The sequence below is a fragment of the Castor canadensis genome, chromosome 3, assembly GCF_047511655.1.
Source record: "Castor canadensis chromosome 3, mCasCan1.hap1v2, whole genome shotgun sequence".
Classification (NCBI taxonomy): Eukaryota; Metazoa; Chordata; class Mammalia; order Rodentia; family Castoridae; genus Castor; species Castor canadensis.
The window spans coordinates 74,059,709-74,078,367 of record NC_133388.1 but is presented as its reverse complement, the minus strand read 5'-3'; the positions used below and the strand labels follow the sequence as shown (position 1 = coordinate 74,078,367).

The following is an 18,659-nucleotide window of genomic DNA, read 5'->3' as shown; positions in this document are numbered from 1 at the left end:
CTTTCATTTCACCAATGACCCATTGTTCATTAAGTAATGAGTTATTCAGTTTCCAGGTTTTTGCATATTTTTGTCTTTATTTTTGTTGTTCAGTTCTAGTTTTATTGCATTGTGATCAGATAGTATGCATGGTATAATTTCTATTTTCTTATATTTGCTGAGGCTTGCTTTGTGCCCTAGGATATGATCTGTTTTGGAGAAGGTTCCGTGAGCTGCTGAGAAGAATGTATATTGTGTAGAAGTTGGATGAAATGTTCTGTAGACATCAACTAGGTCCATTTGATCTATGGTATATTTTAGATCTAGGATTTCTTTATTGATTTTTTGTTTGGATGACCTATCTATTGATGATAATGGGGTGTTAAAATCTCCCACGACCACTGTGTTGGAGTTAATATATGCTTTTAGGTCCTCAGGGTATGTTTGATGAAATTGGGTGTGTTGACATTCGGTGCATATAGGTTGATAATTGTTATTTCCTTTGGTCTATTTCCCCTTTTATTAGTATGGAATGTCCTTCTTTATCTCGTATGATCAGTGTAGGTTTGAAGTCTACTTTGTCAGAGATAAGTATTGCTACTCCTGCCTGTTTTCGGGGGCCATTGGCTTGGTAAATCTTCTTCCAGCCTTTCATCCTAAGCCTATGCTTATTTCTGTCAGTGAGATGGGTCTCCTGTAAGCAACAAATTGTTGGGTCTTCCTTTTTAATCCAGTTCATCAGATGGTGCCTTTGATGGGGGAACTAAGTCCATTAACATTAAGTGTTAGTACTGATAGGTATGTGGTGATTCCTGTCATTTAGTTGTCTTAGTTGTTTGAAGGTTTGATTGTGTGTACCTAAGTTGAGGTTACTGTCTACCTTCTTGCTTTTTCTTTTCCTGTAGTTTGGTGCTGCCTGCCCTTTCATGATTATGTTGGGTTTCACTTTCTGTGTGCAGAATCCCTTGAAGAATTTTTGTAGTGGTGGCTTTGTGGTCACATATTGTTTTAGTTTCTGCTTATCATGGAAGACTATTATTATTCCATCTATTTTGAATGATAGTTTTGCTGGGTAGAGTATCCTGGGGTTGAAGTTATTTTCATCAGTGCCTGGAAGACCTCACCCCAAGCTCTTCTTGCTTTTAATGTTCCTGTTGAGAAGTCTGTTGTGATTTTGATGGGTTTACCTTTGTATGTTATTTATTTTTTCTCTTACAGCCTTCAGTATTCTTTCTCGAGTCTCTGTACTTGTTGATTTAATGATAATATGCCATGGGGTGGTTCTATTTTGGTCAGGTCTGTTTGGTGTTCTGGAGGCCTCTTGTATGTGTATAGGCATAGATTTCTCTAGATTTGGGAAATTTTCTGTAATTATTTTGTTCAATATATTACACATTCCCTTTGCTTGCACTTCTTCTCCTTCTTCAATGCCCATGATTCTCAGGTTTGGTCTTTTGATGGAGTCGGTGAGTTCTTGCCTTTTCTTTTCACAGGTCTTGAGTTGTTTAACTAATAGTTCTTCGGGTTTTCCTTTAATTTACATTTCATCTTCAAGTTCTGAGATTCTGTCTTCTGTTTGTTCTATTCTGCTGGATTGGCCTTCCATTTTGTTGTGCATTTCTGTTTCATTCTTTTTCCTGAGGTTTTCCATATCCTGAGTCATTTCCTCTTTAATATTGTCTATTTTCATCCTGAGTTCATTTATCTCTTTATTTATCTTGTTCTTTGTTTTACTTTGGTGTTTATACAGTACTTCTATAGTTTCTTTTATTTGTTCTTGTGCTTTTTCAAATTCTCTATTTTTGTTTTCTAGGAATTTCTTGAGCATCTCCTGTACATTTTGGTTGACCATATCCAGTATCATCTCTATAAAATTCTCATTGATTACTTGCAGGATTTCTTTTTTCGGGATGTTCTTGTGGGCTTCATTGGGTTCTTTGGCATAGTTTATCTTCGTTTTGTTGGAGTCTGGATCTGAGTATCTTTTTTCTTCATTTCCCTCTGGTTCCTATACTAATTTGTTACTGTGGGGAAACTGGTTTCCCTGTTTTTTCCATCTTCCCATCATTGCCCTTGCTATTGTTACTGTCCCTGTACTGTGTGCAATTAAGTATTTTCTAGCTTGAAATAGTAACAGTGGTGATATCTAGAATGGAAGGGTGAGAGGAGAGGGAAAGCAAAGAAGGTAAAGAAATAGGGAAAAACAAACAAACAACTAAAAAAAAAACAACAACCAAAAAGACCAGTGCCAAAGAAATAAACAGGGAGAGATAGTGTACTAATCAACACTAAACAGGCATTAGAGAGACAGAGAGAGAATAAAAAAAAATCTCCAAGTTCAAATGCAATATAGTTTCAGTTAGTCCTTCAGCATGCAGTTCTAGTTCAGTCATTGTCTCATCAAAGGAGGAGAAAAAAAAAAAAGAGTCTGGAGACAGTTCTGTGAATGGCCATCTGAGGCTGTGGCTCACCTGCCCACTGCTGTCAGCCTGCTGTTGCTGGAGGCTTTATTTATGCTGAGCTCAGGAGTGAGCTTAACACTTACCTAGCTCTGCAGGCTTTGTTTATTTAGAGTTCTCCTGGGCGGGACAGCCACTGTTAGAAGCTTTTCCCTCTCCAAGCACACTGGGGGAGGTGGTGCTACACCTGCCTTCTCTGGCCAGCGTGTTTATTTACAGTTCTCATGGGAAGTGTCCCTTCCCCCCCTCCAGTGGGGCTTTGCAGCCACTTTTTCAAGCTTTCTCACTCCAAGGTTGCTGGGTGGGTGCCGGCCACTCCTGCCTTCTTTGGCCAGCTTGTTTATTTACAGTTCATGTAAGAAGTGCCCCTTCCCCACTTTCCAGTGGAGCTTTCCTCACGACAACCACTGTTACAAGCTTTCCTGCTCCAAGGTTCCTGGGCGGGGGCTGCCATTTCTGCCTTCTCCAGCTGGCTTGTTTATTTAAAGTTCCGTGAGGGATTGCCCCTCCCCCCCCTTTGGCGCTCAGGGTGCCCTGCCCTCTTTGCTACATGTCTTTTGTTGTTGTTGTTTATTCACTTTGGTTTTTTCTCTTTTTTCCCTGGGTGGGGGTCAGTCTGTCCAGGGGGCTATGCTGATCTGGCCCAGGGTTGTCTGTGGGAGTACCGTGTGCCGCTTAGCTCACCTGGTTGTCTGCGTCTCTGGGGCAGGTGGGAGCTGGCGTCTGGCAGCACAGGAGCCCTCCTGGTTTCTCCGTTTAACGTGAAGTGGGGATGCTATATGCAGGCTGGGAGTGTGGAGGTGTCGCAGTTTTGCCTCTTCTTGGTTGTTTTTTCCTGCAAGGTGTTTCTCCAGTGTCTCTCCAAGATTTTACTTTAGGAAGTATGCTTTCTGTTTCATCCCTCTAGTTGCCATCTTGGAATCTCTCACCATTTTTCTACATATCTGTTTTTCTGCCAATATCCTGCTGTTTTTGTTACTGTGACTATAGGATAATTTGAAATCAGGTATTGTGATAGCTCCAGCACTGTTCTTTTTGCTCAAGATTGCTTTGACTATTTGGGGTCTTCTCTGCCTCCATATGAATTTTAGAATTGCTTTTTTATTTCTGTGAATAATGTAATTAGAATTTTGATAAGGATTGCATTGAATCTTTAGATCACTTGTGGTACTATAGCGATTTTCACAATACTAATTCTGCCAGTCCATGAACATGGGGGTCATTCCATCTTCGAATCTTTTCTTCAGTCTCTTTCTTCAAAGTTTTACAGTTTTTATTGTAAAGGGCTTTCACCTCCTTAGTTAAGTTTATACCTAGGGTGTTTTTTTTTTTCTTTTTTTTGAGGCTATTGTGAATGGAATTATTTTTCTAATTTCTTTCCCAGCATATTCATTACTGTTATACAGAAAAGCTACTGGTTTTGCTATGTTGATTTATTTTATCCTACTACCTTGCTGAAAGTATCAGATCTAAGTTTTCTAGTGGAGTCCTTTGAGTCTGCAAATAGGGATAATTTGATTTCTTTCTTTCCTATTTGTATCCCTTTCATTTATTTCTTTTGTTTTATTGTTCTAAGAATTCAAGCACTTCATTGAATAAAAACTGGAAAGTGTGGATACCCTTATCTCATTCCTCATTTCAGAGGAAATATTTCCGTTTTCCCCATTTTTTTTAAATTTGTTTTGCCTTTTTTTTTTTAATTTTATCATTTTTACATTTACTTACATGTGTAAACATTATTTGGGCAACCTCCCTTATCCCCACTCCCCCAGTTTTCCCCATTTAATACAATGTTGGCTATTGGTTCATTATATATAACCTTTATTACCTTTATTATGTTGGATTATGCCCCTTCTTTACTAATATTTTCAGGGCTTCTATCATGAAGGGATACTGAATTTTGTCAAAGAGTTCAAGGCTTTTTCTACATCTACATGATTGTGTGAATTTTGTCTTGATTCTGATTGTGTGCTATATTACTTTTATTGATTTGAATAGTATGTGGAACCATCCTTGAATCTCTGGAATGAAACCAACTTGATCATGGTATATGAGACTAATGTGTTGTTGAAGTTATTTTGTATCTTATTGAAGTTTTTGTCTATGTTCATCAAGGAAATTGGTCAACAATGTCTCTTTTTTTTTTTTTATTGTGTCCTTTTCTAGTGCTGGTATCAGGGTAATATTGGCTCCATAGAATGAGTTTGGTAGTGTTTTCCTTTTCTGTTTTATGGAATAATTTGAGGTGCATTAATGTTAGTTTTGTTGTTTGCTTTTGATTTTGTTGTTCTGGGGGATTTTTTGGCCATACAGGGGTTTGAACTCAAGGCCTCATGCTTGCTAGGCACTTTACCACTTGAGTGACAACCCCAGCCCAGTGTTAGCACTTCTTTAAAGCACTAGTAGAAATCAGACTGACTCTACCTGCTCCTGGGCTCTACTCATTATAGGTGTGTTTATGTTGTTTGTATCCTCTCGGTTCAATTTCAGTAAGTCATGTATCTAAAACTTTACCTATTTCATCTACATTTTCCAATTTATTGGAATAAAAATGTTCAAAATATTCCCTTGTAGTGCTCTGAATTTCATTGATATCTGTTATAATCCCCTTTTCATCTCCAGTGTTATTAATTTGGGCCTTCTCCCTCCTTTTGAGTAGTTAATGACTAAGGGTTTGTTAATCTTGTTTATCTTTTTAAAGAACCAACTCTTGTTACAATGATTATTGTTTTAGTCCCCATATTTTGTTAATTTTTGCTCAGATCTTTATAATTTCTTTCTACTGCTGTTTGACTTGTTCTTGTTTTCTTAAGAGCTGCATCATTAGGTTGAGATCTCTGATTTTTTTTTTATTTAGATGTTCGCACATCGTAGCTATAAACTTTCTTCTTATAACTGCCTTTGCTGTGCCCCACAGGTTTTGGTGTGTCTTATTTTCATTTTCATTTGGTTCTAGGAATTCCTTGCTGATTTCTTCAATGACACACTGATCATGCAATAGAGTTATCATTCACTTTCCATATGTTTGTGTAGTTTCTATAGTGTCTCTTGTTATTGATGTCTAATTTTATCTCATGATCCAATAAGATACATGAAACTGTTTCAGTTTTCTTGTATTTGTTAAGACTTGCTTTATGACCTACAATGTTACCTATTTTGAAGAACGTTCAGTAGACTGCTGGGAAAAATGTGTATTCCACAGCTGTTGGATGGAATATTCTGTAGATGTCTGTTAATTTCATTTGCTCCATCATGCAGTTTAGTGCTGAAGTTTCTTGGTTGATTTTTTTCTTTGGGAGGGTCTGGATGATTATGGAAGTCACCCACTATTACTGTCTCTGGATCTATCTGTCCCTTTATGTCCAGTAGTTTTTGTTTTATGAAATTGGGTACACCAGCATTTGATGTATGTAAATTTATACTCTTATATTTTCTTTATAAATATATCCTCCCTTTAATTAATGTTCCCTCCTTTATCTCTTCTGAGTAGTTTAGGCCTGAAGTCTACTTTGCCACATATAAGTATAGTTACTCCTGCTTCCTATCAGTTTCCACTTGCTTGGTATATCATTTTTTATTCTTTCACTTTCAGTCTATGTGTTGTTTCTTTGCCAGTGAGGTATGTCTTTTACATCCAACAAATGGTTGGATTTTTTAGGCCAATAAGCCAGTCTCTTTTGATTGGAGAGTTAAACCCATTTACATTTAGGGTGATGGTTGTTGAGAGGTGTTTACTCTTTCCTGTGATTCTGTTGTATTTTTCCAGGTTGATTTCCAGGTTGATATTGTTTGTTCTGTTCTTTCACCTTTATTCGTCTTAGAATTTTGCTGGTTTGCTGAATTGAGTATGTTTGATTCTTTCTGAAGCTCTCATGTTTGTGACTGTTTTCTTCTTCTGTATGTAATATTCCTTTAAATATCTTCTGCAATGCAAGTTTGATGGACATGAACTCCTTTAGCTTATGCTTAGCTTTGAAGGTCTTTATTTCTCCACCAAACTTGAAAAACAACTTTGGTGGCTATAGTAGTCTTGGTTGGCAGTTAGTTTCTTTTAGAGCTTGAACTATACTGTTCCATGCTTTGCTGACTTTTAGAGTTTCTGCTGATAAGTCTGAGATAATTCTGATGTGTTTACCTTTGTAAGTAAGTTGTTTCTTTCTTGCAGCTTTCAGTATCCTTTCTTTGTTCTCTAGTCTTGGCATTTTAACTATAATGTGGTTTTAAAGAGGTTCTTTCTGCTCATGTCTATGTGGGGTTCTAAATGCCTCTTGTTATGGGGAAATTTTTTGCTATTTCATTGGATAGGTTTTCTGTGCCTTTAATTTGTATTTCAGCTCCTTCTTCTAACCCATGGATTCTCTTTCGTTTCTTGATTGTTTCCTTTGGTCTCCCTGGAGTTCTTAAAGGTTGTGGTCATGTTTTTTTCTTTATTGCTGTCTGAGTGTAATATTTTCTTGATCTTACTTTCAATACCTGATCTTTTTTCTGCTTGATTTTGTGTACTGGTGATGTTCTCTGCTGTGATTTTCATTTGATTTATTGAGCTTTTCATTTCCAACATTTCCATTTGGCCTTTTTCAGAATCAATTTCCCTACTATTTTTCACCTGTGTTGCTAACTTTCTTCTCCAGGTCTTGAATTAATTTTCTTTCTTCATTTATCTATTAATTTGAATCCTCTTTGAGGTCACTATCCACTTAAAGTTTTGAAATCTTTGGCATTTCAGTATCTTTGGATTTGGTTGTTGAGGTGATACAAACTTTCGAAGGAGTCATATTGCCTAGCTTTTTCACTACCACTGAGAGGAGAGTAAGCATAGCGCTATAACAAAATTAATTCAAACCCAATCCAGATATTTAAATGAAGTAAAAAAACTTAACAAAAAAAGAAAGAAACAAGGGTTGTTTATAGGATGGGCTAGTAGTTCAAAAGTTGTTAAAGATACAGGTATTAAAAAGAAAGTTGTCAAAAGAAGGGTAGAGGAAGGAAAAAAGAAGATAGAGAAAAAAGGGAGAAGTATATGGGATGAAAGTATAAGAAATAAAATAAGAATTTTTTAAAAACAACATTAAAAAAATAAAAATCAGTACTTCTTCCTTGCTGAAGAGGAAAATGCATACAGCTGGGTCCCATCAGGGTGGCAAGTGTTTTCCTCCCACTTCTGGCCCTCAAATTTCCATGTGTGGCTTTCCTAAGTGTTTTCTCTGAGTGCATCCTGGATCAGGTGGTCAGCTAAGGCTCTGGGCCTGCAGCAGGGGCAGGCATAGCAGCTCTAGGTGTGCAGCAGTGGTTCTGGGCCAGGGGAGAGTAGCCTTGGAATGCTGCTATAGTCTCCACCTAAGGTGGTGAACAGTGGATCAGGATACACCCTGAAAATTTTGCATGTTCACCCTGTGTGCCAGGCAGCTCCAGCTGTCCTGATATTGGTCAAGGCATGCATGCCCTGTGAAGTCTGCACACTCCGCTGGATTACGCATGGTGGTTGCAAGCAGCTTTGTACTCATCTTGTGCAGTTTTCCCTTTGTTTCTTTTATAGACCTAATGTTCACTATTTCTGGGTTTCACCTGGTCTCTGTCTACACTTTACTGGCTCCCTCCCTGCCTTTCTAAGCCACTCAGCTCTCCTTGTAGCTGTTAGGTCGACGCTGATGGGAAGGCCAAATTGGAGCCAAATAATAAAGCAAGGAGGCTTTAAGCAGGCTTTATTGAGAGCGCGCTCTCGGGCAAGGTTCACCGTCCCCAAAGAGCAGGACCGGAGAAGTCGCGCCGGAGAAATGGCAGCCCAGTTTTTATATCCTGAGTGAAGTCAGGAGCTTAAGGTATTATGGGGCATCGGGATAGGTCGAGGTTTGGTGGGGAGGAGCTCGGGGTAATATGGGTCAGGACCCGTTGCCTGCCAGCAGGAGTTGCCATGGTAATCATGAAGGGAAGGAGGGGATGGAGTGGAAAGTGAGCAGAGAGTCCCTGATCACCATGGGGTGGCTGCACACCGGCCAAACAGTAGCTGCACACCGGCCAAACAGTAGCCACACACCTGAAGCTCTATTTCAGATTCATGGAGACATAGGAATGTGGTGGGTATCTGTTTATTTGTCATCTTGACCCCTCCAGTTTTTCCTAGCTTCTTAAATTGCAAACTTACTAAAGTTCTTTTCTAAAATAAGCATTTAAAGCCTTAAAATTCCTGGCAGACACTACTTGAGCTGCATTCCACAAATTTTGATATATTGTGTTTTCATTGTCGTTCACTTTGAAATATTTTGTAATTTACCTGGTGATTTATTCTTTAGCACAAGTATTATTTATAAGTCTGTTTAAGTGTTCCAGGGTTTTCTAAATGCCTAATTCTGTTTTTTGTTTGTTTTTTATTTTTGGCTGCCTGGGTTCCTGTGACTGATGCTCCTTTTTTCCTAAATGCCTAATTCTTAGTTCCCTTGTATGGGCCAACACATGGTCTTTCTTGCTAAATGTTTCACATGCACTTAAAAAAAAAAAGTAGTGAACTTCTGCAAAAGTTGAGTGTAGAGTTCTGTAAATACCAGTTTGATCAGAGTAACTGGTAGCATTGTTCAGATTCTATCTTTATTGGTTTCTTTTTTTTTTTTTCTTGAATGGTATGGCAGGGGGGAGGTTCCTAGTCTGTCATGTAATGAAAAAGTAGCACTAAAATTGCCAGCTAGAAGATAGGCATGGTGGTTCATACCTGTAATTCCAGCACTTGGGAGGAGAAAGCAGGAGGATGGTCAATTCAAGGCCAGTCTGGGTTGCCTTCAACACAGAGAAACTAAAGCAGATACTTTAAAGCAACTGAGGCCAATAGGAGAAGGGGACCAGGAACTAGAGAACAGGTTAGATCAAGAAGCATTAACCTAGAAGGTAACACAAATGCACAGGAAATCTATGCGAGTCAACTCCCTGTACAGCTATCCTTATCTCAACTAGCAAAAACCCTTGTTCCTTCCTATTATTGCTTATACTCTCTCTTCAACAAAGTTAGAGATAAGGGCAAAATAGTTTCTGCTGGGTAGCGGGGTGGGGGGAGGAGGGAGGGGGGAGGGGGGTTATGGGGGGGTGGGGGAAGGGGGGAGAAGTGACCCAAACATTGTATGTACATATGAATAAAAATTAAATAAATAAATAAATGAATAAAAGGAAAAGCGAAAAAGAAAAAAAAAAAGACCAGTCTGGGTTATATAGTGAGACCCTGGCTCAAAAAACAATAAAATTGCCAGCTTGTATTGTGGAATTATGTTTCTCCCTTTAGTTCTGTTAATTTCTGCTTTTTGTGTTTTGGAGCCATTATTACATACACATCACCATCTTCTATGATTGATCCTTTTCCTGTAAGTCCTTCACCATTATGCAGTGGTCCTCTACTTGTCTAGAAATGCTTTGTCTTGACATCTACTTTATTTGATATTTGTATGGTCACTGTAGCCTCTCATACTCACTGTTTGCATGTTATAACTTTTCATCCTACTTACTTTCCACTTATCTATTCATAGATAATAGCATGTAATTGGGTTTTTTTTTTAAACTACCCATTCTGAGTCTCTCTCCCTTTGAGTCTTTAGTCTATTACTACCTAATATACTCACTGAAATAATTGCATTTATGTCTTATCACTTTAGTATTTGCTTTCTCTTAGTCTCCCATTTGGAATTCTACTGTTCTTCCTTCCATGCCTTCCTTTGAGTTATGTGAAAACTTTAGAACTCCATTTTAATTCATCCACAGATTTTTTTTTTTTTTGCTATATCTCTGTGTTATTAGTTCAGGAGCTGCTCTAGAGATGACAGTATATACATCTTTATTTGTAGATTTGACTTAATATTGTGCTGGTTGCACTAAATATAGAAACCTTGTAGTTATATAGATGTATTTTCCCAGCATCTGTGCTGTGATTATCATGTAGTTTACATTCACATACACCAGTAACTTCACAAGACAATGGGCAATTGTTATTTTTGCCTCGGTTGTGTGTATCATTATGATTTTCTACACTCTTCATCTCTGACACCTTTCTCTTGACTGAAAATCATCTGTTAGCCTTTATTGTAACTCAGGTATGCTTAGCAGTGAGTTTTCTTTTACATGAAAATATCTTTATTTCATCTTTTTTTTTTTCTTTTAATGGGTTTGAACTCAGAACTTTGCACTTACAAAGCAGGCATTCCACACCTCCAGTCCATTTTGCTCACATGCTTTGGTGATGCTGGTTTAAACAGACCTGTCAAATTGCCATTCTTTTAAAGATATATGGCACGTGTGGTTATGTACAATACATAATACTTGAAAATGATAGGAAATTTTAAAGTTTTGCATAGCCTAAGTGTACAGTGTTTATAATGTCCTGGGCTTTCATTATTTACTCACTGACTCACCCAGAGCAAGTTCCAGTCATGGCAAGTGCCCTGTATAGGTCACTGTACCACTTTTTAATTCATACTGTATTTTTACTGTACTTTTTCTATGTGTTGATACAAAAATACTTAACCACTGTGCTACAGTTGCCTACAGTATTCAATATAGTAACATGCTATATAAGTTTATAGCCTACAACCAATAACTATACGATAACCTACATGTCTAGCTATAACACCTGTATAGCTAGGCTAAACCATTCAGGTTTGTCTAATATACTCTGGTTTTCACATAATGATGAAATCACCTAATAGTGCATTTCTTAGAATGTGCCCCCATCATTAAGTGACATATAACTATATGTTTGACTTGTATGTTTGTCCCACAAGTCCCTGAGGATTCTGTTACTCAAAGTATATGGTTCGTTTCTTTATCTTCAGTTTTATTAAGTCTGTTCTTTCTGTTCTATTCAAATAATGTTGCATTTACCACTTCTAGAATTTCCATTTGGTTCCTTTTTTATAGTTTTTTCCTCTGCTGATTTTTTTTTTTCTGTTCATTCCTTGTGTGGAGAGAGCTTTCTCACACTCCTGTTTCTCCTGAACCTAACTGGGGGTGATGGGAGATGCACAAAGGACAAAGGATAGAAGACAAACATGCATAACGTTGGGGTCAGGTGTGTTGGGTGCTCAGATGGAGATGCAACAGCCTTGTTGCTTCTTTTCTCTAGTAACTCCTCTTCTGCTTCTCCTCTTTTCTTCTCTGTTCTTTAAGGCCTTACTTCTAAAGTCTTTCTTTAAAACCTTGCTTCTTTTGTGTTCTTTAAAGTCTCTTGTCTTAGACTCACTCTGTCCCATATTCTCTCTTAGCTTTTCTTTAGCATAATCTCTCTTAAAGTCTTTGCCCTCAGACTTGCACTGTCCCATGTTCCCTTTAAAGTCTTGGTGCTCAGACTTGCAGACAAACAACAGCAGCCACGTCTAAAAACTGAAAAGCAGCTGTGCTGCATTTTGCACTCTTCTGCAGCTGGGGCTGTGCCAAACTCAGCCTATGGATTATTGGGCACAACTGTGCTTATTGTCACGTTCTCATAGGCGTCTCATTCTCCACTCCCCACACTTGTGAGCATATTTTCCTTTGCTTCATTAAAGGTAGTTGTTAATTAAAACATGTGAGTCATCATCTAACTGGTCACCATTGTCTTTCCTCCAGAAAGTGGGTCTTATTTTCTTGTCTCTTCATATATGGACTAATTTTACATTGCATCCTCAACATTGTAAATGTCATTTTGGAGACTGAATTCTATTTTTTATGAGTACTGATTTAGAGATTTATTCCACAGTTCACACTGTTTCTTGGTCAACAGCTCAAATCTCACTTCTTAGTCTGTCCCATTCATAAGAGGTTTGGGGTTTCATGATAGATCTAGGAAACGTCTATACTCGGAATTTAAGGCTCCTTCACTCTCTCGCCTTTCCAGGATTTTCATTCTCAGTTTCTAGTAGCTTTACTTGCTGTAAACACTCTCCTCCAATTCTTCAGGCAAGAATGCCTGAAGTTTTCTATCACAGTATGATGTCAGCTGTGGCCCATCTTCAGGCTAAATGCCACAGAACCAGGGATCGCCCAGAGCTTTCCCATCTTCCATGTTGCCCCTCCTCTAGGACCTGCCTGCTTTCATTTGCTCTACACTACTTTGGGGAAGCTGATTTTTCACATTTTGTTTAAGTTTTTAATTGTTATCTCTAGGAAAGATGGTTCAAGGAATTATGCAGCCATCCAGAATTGAAAGCCATTTCTTCTGCATTTAATGATCAAAAGATCACCTAAAAAAGTCTGTGGAAAAGAGAACTGTCAGAGTGAAATTGCTCATGACATTTCTTTTCACATTCTCGTACTGAGTTAATACTCATTTCTTTATTCCCATAAGTTCAAGTTTGTCCTTAATGTTTATACACCTGTACCATGACAGTTTTTATAACAAAACAATTTTAAATGTATACATATATTAGATATTTGAAGTGATTATTATTAACATTTTAAATTGTATAAATTAAATTTTATAAATTAAATTGTGCAATTAAAATATGCTATGCTAAGGATGTAGTGAATAAAATATGAAGCCCAAATTTTAATGTGATGAAAGTTAATTTCTTATGGTGCTTACAAATATGTTTGAATATATAAACTTCTTTTGTGACTTACAGAAGAAAGTTATATGTATAATTTTGTGTTTTCTTTTGCTTTAGCTGTCACAACTTGGACAAAAATAACACAGAAGAACTTTAATATGATAGTCTTCTCAGAACTTGAATAAATGTAAAAAAAAAAAGTCAAAAGATGTTTCCTTCTCCATAACAGTGAGACTCAGTTATTTGTTTATTTTTAAGGAAATTCTATACTTAATATAATGTATACTAATTAAAAGAATAAAGCATTTCAGAAGTAAAACATACATTCTTTTTTTTTTTCTGGTGGTACTGTGGTTTGAACTCAGGATCTCAATTTTGGTAGACAAGTGCTCTACCATTTGAGCTATGCCCCCAGCCCTTTTTTGGTTTTAGTTATTTTTCAGATAGGGTTTTATGCATTTTGGGCAAGATTGGCCTCAGATATACCTGACTCACTCACAGCTAGGATTATAGGCATGAACCACTATGCCCAGCTTGTTTGTTGCAGTGGGAGGGGGGGTTGTTACCAACTTTTTGGTTGGACCGTAGCTGGGATTACCAGTATGTTCCACCACACCTCTTATGTTTGACAAATGACAAAGTACCTTGGAAATAGGAGAAAACTCTTATCTGAACATATTAAAATATTAATGTAACTAAGGGGTTATGATAGAAACTGGTAGAAGGTTAAGATTTTCATGTACAAATTTTACTAGATTGGTTCATGAATCCCCTACTTAATACATACTTTAATTAAGTAAAACCTTTGTCATAGTTTCTTGGTTTCCCACATTGCCTTTAGATTTTAAGTGGAGACGTAAAGACCACTTTAATGTCTCTGCTCTGGCACACCTTATGTACATTTTATCAGTAAAATCCTTTGTATGTGGGCAAGAGAATACCAACATGATCAGGAATTGACAAGTACAAAGCATTCATCCCCAGAGTTCTAAGTAGGAAGTAAAAATTAGTGGCAAACTTATTTTTTGTTATAAACTTCCTGGCATGCAACACCAACAAGGAATTTGATCAGTCATGCTTTCATTATTGATTCATTTTAAATTAGACACAAATAAGTACCAGTAATTATTACAGTACCAGTCATTACAACCTGAAATAACAATTGTATCAAATGTAATGAAGCATCTACCTCAGGGGTTAAGAAAGGAAATTTGAAAGTACAATTAATATGTAAGCCTTGTCTAACAGACTACACAAATCTGCACTCAGCAGTTACTCAATATAAAATCCTTTGAAGCAGGCAGGACATTTTAAAAATCTGATCTTACCATGAAGCAAGTCAGACTGAAATAGTTTTAGGCATTCTGAAACCACCATTAAGTTAGAAATCAGTAGCAAACCAAGTTCAGAAGTTGGAGTATTGAGTCATAGTTCCACATAATCCATTAAGTTACAAATTAGAAAACATTTGGAATAAATAATAGTTTGAACAGTCACAAAAATACTACATACTGAAACTTACTGCTACAACTAAAGAATTTTAAAGATATGTTGATAGTTCAAAAAAAATAAAAACTGGTCATTGATAAGCTCAGTATCTGCTGTTGCTTGTGTCCCAAGGGATCTCCGATTTGGTGCTAAGATGCGGTGGCACCTTTAAGAGGTGGAACCGTGTGGGAAGTCACTGGGGGCATGCCCTAGGATGGAACTAGAGTAGTTCTTGTGGGACCCCTGATTGGTTCTCACAAGAGGGTTATTAGAAAAGAGCCAGCCAGCCCCTTGTATCACCCTAGCTCTCTCACATACACTGCAGTCGTTGTGATGCCATCTGCCACAAGGACTTCACCATGGGAATGCTGATAGCGGCACCACACCCTTGACCTCCCAAAGTGTGAGCTAAATTAACCTTCACTTTTTAAGGTACCCTGCCTCAGGTAATTCAGTGCAGTACAAAACACTAATATGGTGTTCATCACAAGAAGTTAGAAAAATTATAAAATCAATGTGAAAAACAAAAATAAAGATTCAGTGACAGAGTATGTTATGTACTGAATTATGTCCCCTCAAAATTATTGTGATAGTTCTAACCCATAGTATGACTGTTTACTGATAGGCCTCTTGAGGTATTGCAGGTTAGGTGAGGTCATAGGGTAGAGCACTAATTCTATAGGAATGGTATCATAAAAAGAGGAGAAAACCCCAGAGATCCCTCCCTCTCTCTCCATATGTGCACAGAGGAAAGGCCATGTAAGGACACGGGAAGGTGGACATCTGCAAGCTGGAACCCAACCCTAACAGCATCTTGGTCCTTGACGTCCACCCTCCAGAAGTGTGAGATGATGTCTCTTTTTGGCAGTACTGGGGTTTGACTCAGGGCCTTGCTCTTGCTAGGAAGGTACTCTACCACTTGAGCCATGCTCCCAACCTGAAAATGTCCATTCTTTAAGCAACCAAGTCTGACCTGACTAATACAGAAAAGAAGAAACTTCTGAAAAAAACTGAAGGAAAAGAAAATGAAAGGGCACAGAAAAACCTCAGTCTTAGGAATGAAACAAAGGATTTTACTACATGCATTGTGTATATTATGATACTCAAAGTCTCAATAAATTTTTAATTTACTCAAATTTGAAAAATCAGTGACAGAAATCTGGAATACAGTTGTCACAGGTTGGCTCTTCAGAAAGCAGGCTCAGATGGAGATGAGCATGCTAACTTAGGGGATGCTTTGGGGATCAGCACCTGTGAGAGGGAATTGGACACAGGAAGAAAGTGGACAGCCTCTGTCACCACAGAGGTCCAGCTGACAAAAGGAAACTCTGAAACTGGGGGGGCTTTTCTGAACTAGGGTAAAGAGGTTGGCCCTTAATACCCCTTGATAAGTACTCCTTGGTGCAGGTTGTCCCCAAGAAGCATGTATGACTTTGGACTGAGACTTTCTGGCCTGGGATGGTTCCCTTTAAGAACAGGAATTTGGCCAGTGCTACCTAACAAAAGGTGCAATCCAAATATACACTGTGACCAAATGAAAATAGTGGAAGGCAGAGAAGGTTAAATTGCGTGCACATGAAGATGTAGTGGGCATGAGGACTACTCACCTCACCTTTCCTAACAAAGCAGGGGCCACATCATATCCAAAGCAACCAAAGAAGTTTCTCTCTAAGCAAGACAATGTTGTGTGGAGACAGCAAGGCCAATTGAGGGGTTAAGTGACTGAAGAGATAGAGCAGTGTCCCATTTCCTCAGTAATGAAGTCAAACTTCAACTGTTGAACATTTGTTCAGAAAATCTTTATTGGGTAAAAAATATGCAAAAGGCAAAGGAAATTTTCTTTTCAAGTTCTTTTTGCATTTGGAAATAAATTGGAAAGCAATGGCCTTATCAATAAATACACATTATTTTTTAAGGTTGCCTTAAGTTCACATAAACACTTCCTGTAGAAGAAAGTCATTACCAAGATTCTGAGATAGAAACCTTTCCTTGAGACCTGTGAAGGCTCTCAGGCCTCTTTTTGAGTATCTCTTTGGGGATATCTTGGCCTTTCTCAGAATATACAATGAGCCCTGTTATCCTGGCATGGGTTTACTCAGCATGGCTCTCTACAGTATTTTGAGGGTCACAGTAGTTTTTCTCTTGGGCTAGACAGGTCAACAAGGCCTGTACCAGAAATCTCATGGCTTAGCTAATCCAGAAATTAGTTTAATCTGCCTCCACAAGGTTGATTCTCCTCAACAGAAGTGATTCCTGCCCTAGGAAAGACAGAGCGGGACTGGGGGTCTGCATTTTGCTCGCAGTTCTCACTGTAAACCTGGCTAAAAGAAGCCATAAATGTCCATGCCACATCCTAAATGCTACACCGTCTTAAAATTTCCTTCACCAAATTAATTAGTCCATTTCTTTTAAATTCAGCCTACCTATAGTATCAGGTCACAGACAAAATGTAGATACATTTTTAATGTAATACAAGTGGCCTCTAGTCCTATACTCAGTAGAGTCCTTGTTCTCATCTGAAACCTCACCAGCCTGGTCTTTGTGGTCTACATTCTTGTAGGCATTTTGGTCTTCTTACCAGAATCACCTATTAAGCTCTGCTTACAGCATTCTAGGGCTTCTTTAGTCCATATCTCCACACTCTTCCAAACTCCTCCCACAGACCTCCAGTTCCAAAGGGTTAAGAACCACATGGTCAGGTTTTGTCACCACAATGAGCCCACTGTTGGTACCAATTGTCTTTGTCAGTTACATTTGCTTTACTGTGATGGAATGCCTGGCATAACTTAAAAGGAGGAAGAATTTATTTTGGCTCATGGCTTCAGGGGTGTCAGTCCATCGTGGAATGATGGTATGTTAGAACAGAGCAGCTCCCATTATGGCAGACAAGAAAGGGAGAGAATTCAGGAAGGGGCCAGGGTAAGATATAGCCCCTGAGAACATGTCCCCAGTGACCTACTTCCTCCACTAGGCCCTACCCCCTACCTTTCAGCACTTCCTACAAACACCATCATACAACAAATCTATTACAAATCCACCTAAAGATTAAACCATTCATTCGGTCAGAGCTCTCATGACCTAATCAGCTCTGGAAATACCAGCACAGATCTACCCAAAAGTATGGTTTACTAATCACCTAGGCATTTTTCAATCCAATCAAGTTGAAAATTAAAATTAATCATCATATGCAGTACTATAGCAGTGATGGATACCAACTGCCCACTGTTCTCCCAAACCCAGGCAGGAATACAGCAGTTGTCTACTTGGGGAAAGAAATGGGAGGTACACTGGATGTCAAGGCATAGGAGCCTGGAACTGGTCTCTTCATGGTGATTCTCCTCAGAGTTAGGCAGAATCCCACAGAGCCTGACTATAGGTCAGCAACTGTGGAGGATGAAGCATCCAGTCTAGCCCCATTCCAGGGTGAGGCTTCCAAGGATAGACTCCCCTTTTAAGTATTCTCAATTCTTGCTGAACAACATGCACCAACTGAGAATTTAGGCAAACCTGGGCTAGGATTGCCCTCTAGTGCTGAAATACCAACAATATAACTGTCCTCACAACAAACCTAAACTTAGGGTACCATCTAGTGTTGAAATAGTAATGTGAATACAGCCTCAGTAGGATGCTTAGGATTTCTGGAAACACATGCACAAAGGCAGATTATAAACATTGGAATAAAAACTTAGGCCTTCAACACAAATGATATCACACAGAAAGTACTAAGAACTTTCATTAGATGATGACCTCATCTAATGGTTAAAACAAGGTACCAGAATCTGACTATATAATAACCAAAATATGAAAACACTTGAATGGGAAGTTTAAAATAGCTGTCTTAAGAAAACTTAATGAGCTTCAAGAAAACACTGAGAAGTGGAAACAATTTTTAAAAATAAAACAGGATTCCTTGAGTGGAAAAATACACTAAATGAAATGTAAGACACAATAGAGCGGCTTGGGGTATAGTTCAGTGGTAGTGTACTTATTTAGCTGCACAAGGCCCTATGTATAAGTACTAGTGCTGAAAAAATGAATAAAAACACAATAGGAAGCAATGATAGCAGAATAAATCAAACAGAAGAAAGAAATACCTCAAATACAAGCCATTTGAAAATAGAGGAGAAAAATAATTGACAGGAATGAAGAAAGCTTCTGAAAGCTCTGAGACATCATCAAAGAAGCAAATATTCAGGTTACTGGAACACAAGAGCAACTTGAAGATTCCAAGGTATAA

General features: G+C 38.2%; 1 protein-coding gene across 3 annotated transcripts in view; it reads left to right on the top strand.

Moving 5' to 3' along the window:
• The window catches only part of Scfd1 (sec1 family domain containing 1), a 109,009-nt gene extending 95,754 nt beyond the window's left edge, over positions 1 to 13,255 (top strand). For all 3 annotated transcript variants that reach the window (XM_074068224.1, XM_074068223.1, XM_020156676.2), the window contains one exon: positions 13,052 to 13,255. In XM_074068224.1, the coding sequence (XP_073924325.1) occupies positions 13,052 to 13,075 (24 nt within the window). In that variant the 3' untranslated portion in view covers positions 13,076 to 13,255. The remainder of the gene's footprint in view (positions 1 to 13,051) is intronic.
• The last annotated feature ends 5,404 nt before the right edge of the window (positions 13,256 to 18,659 follow it).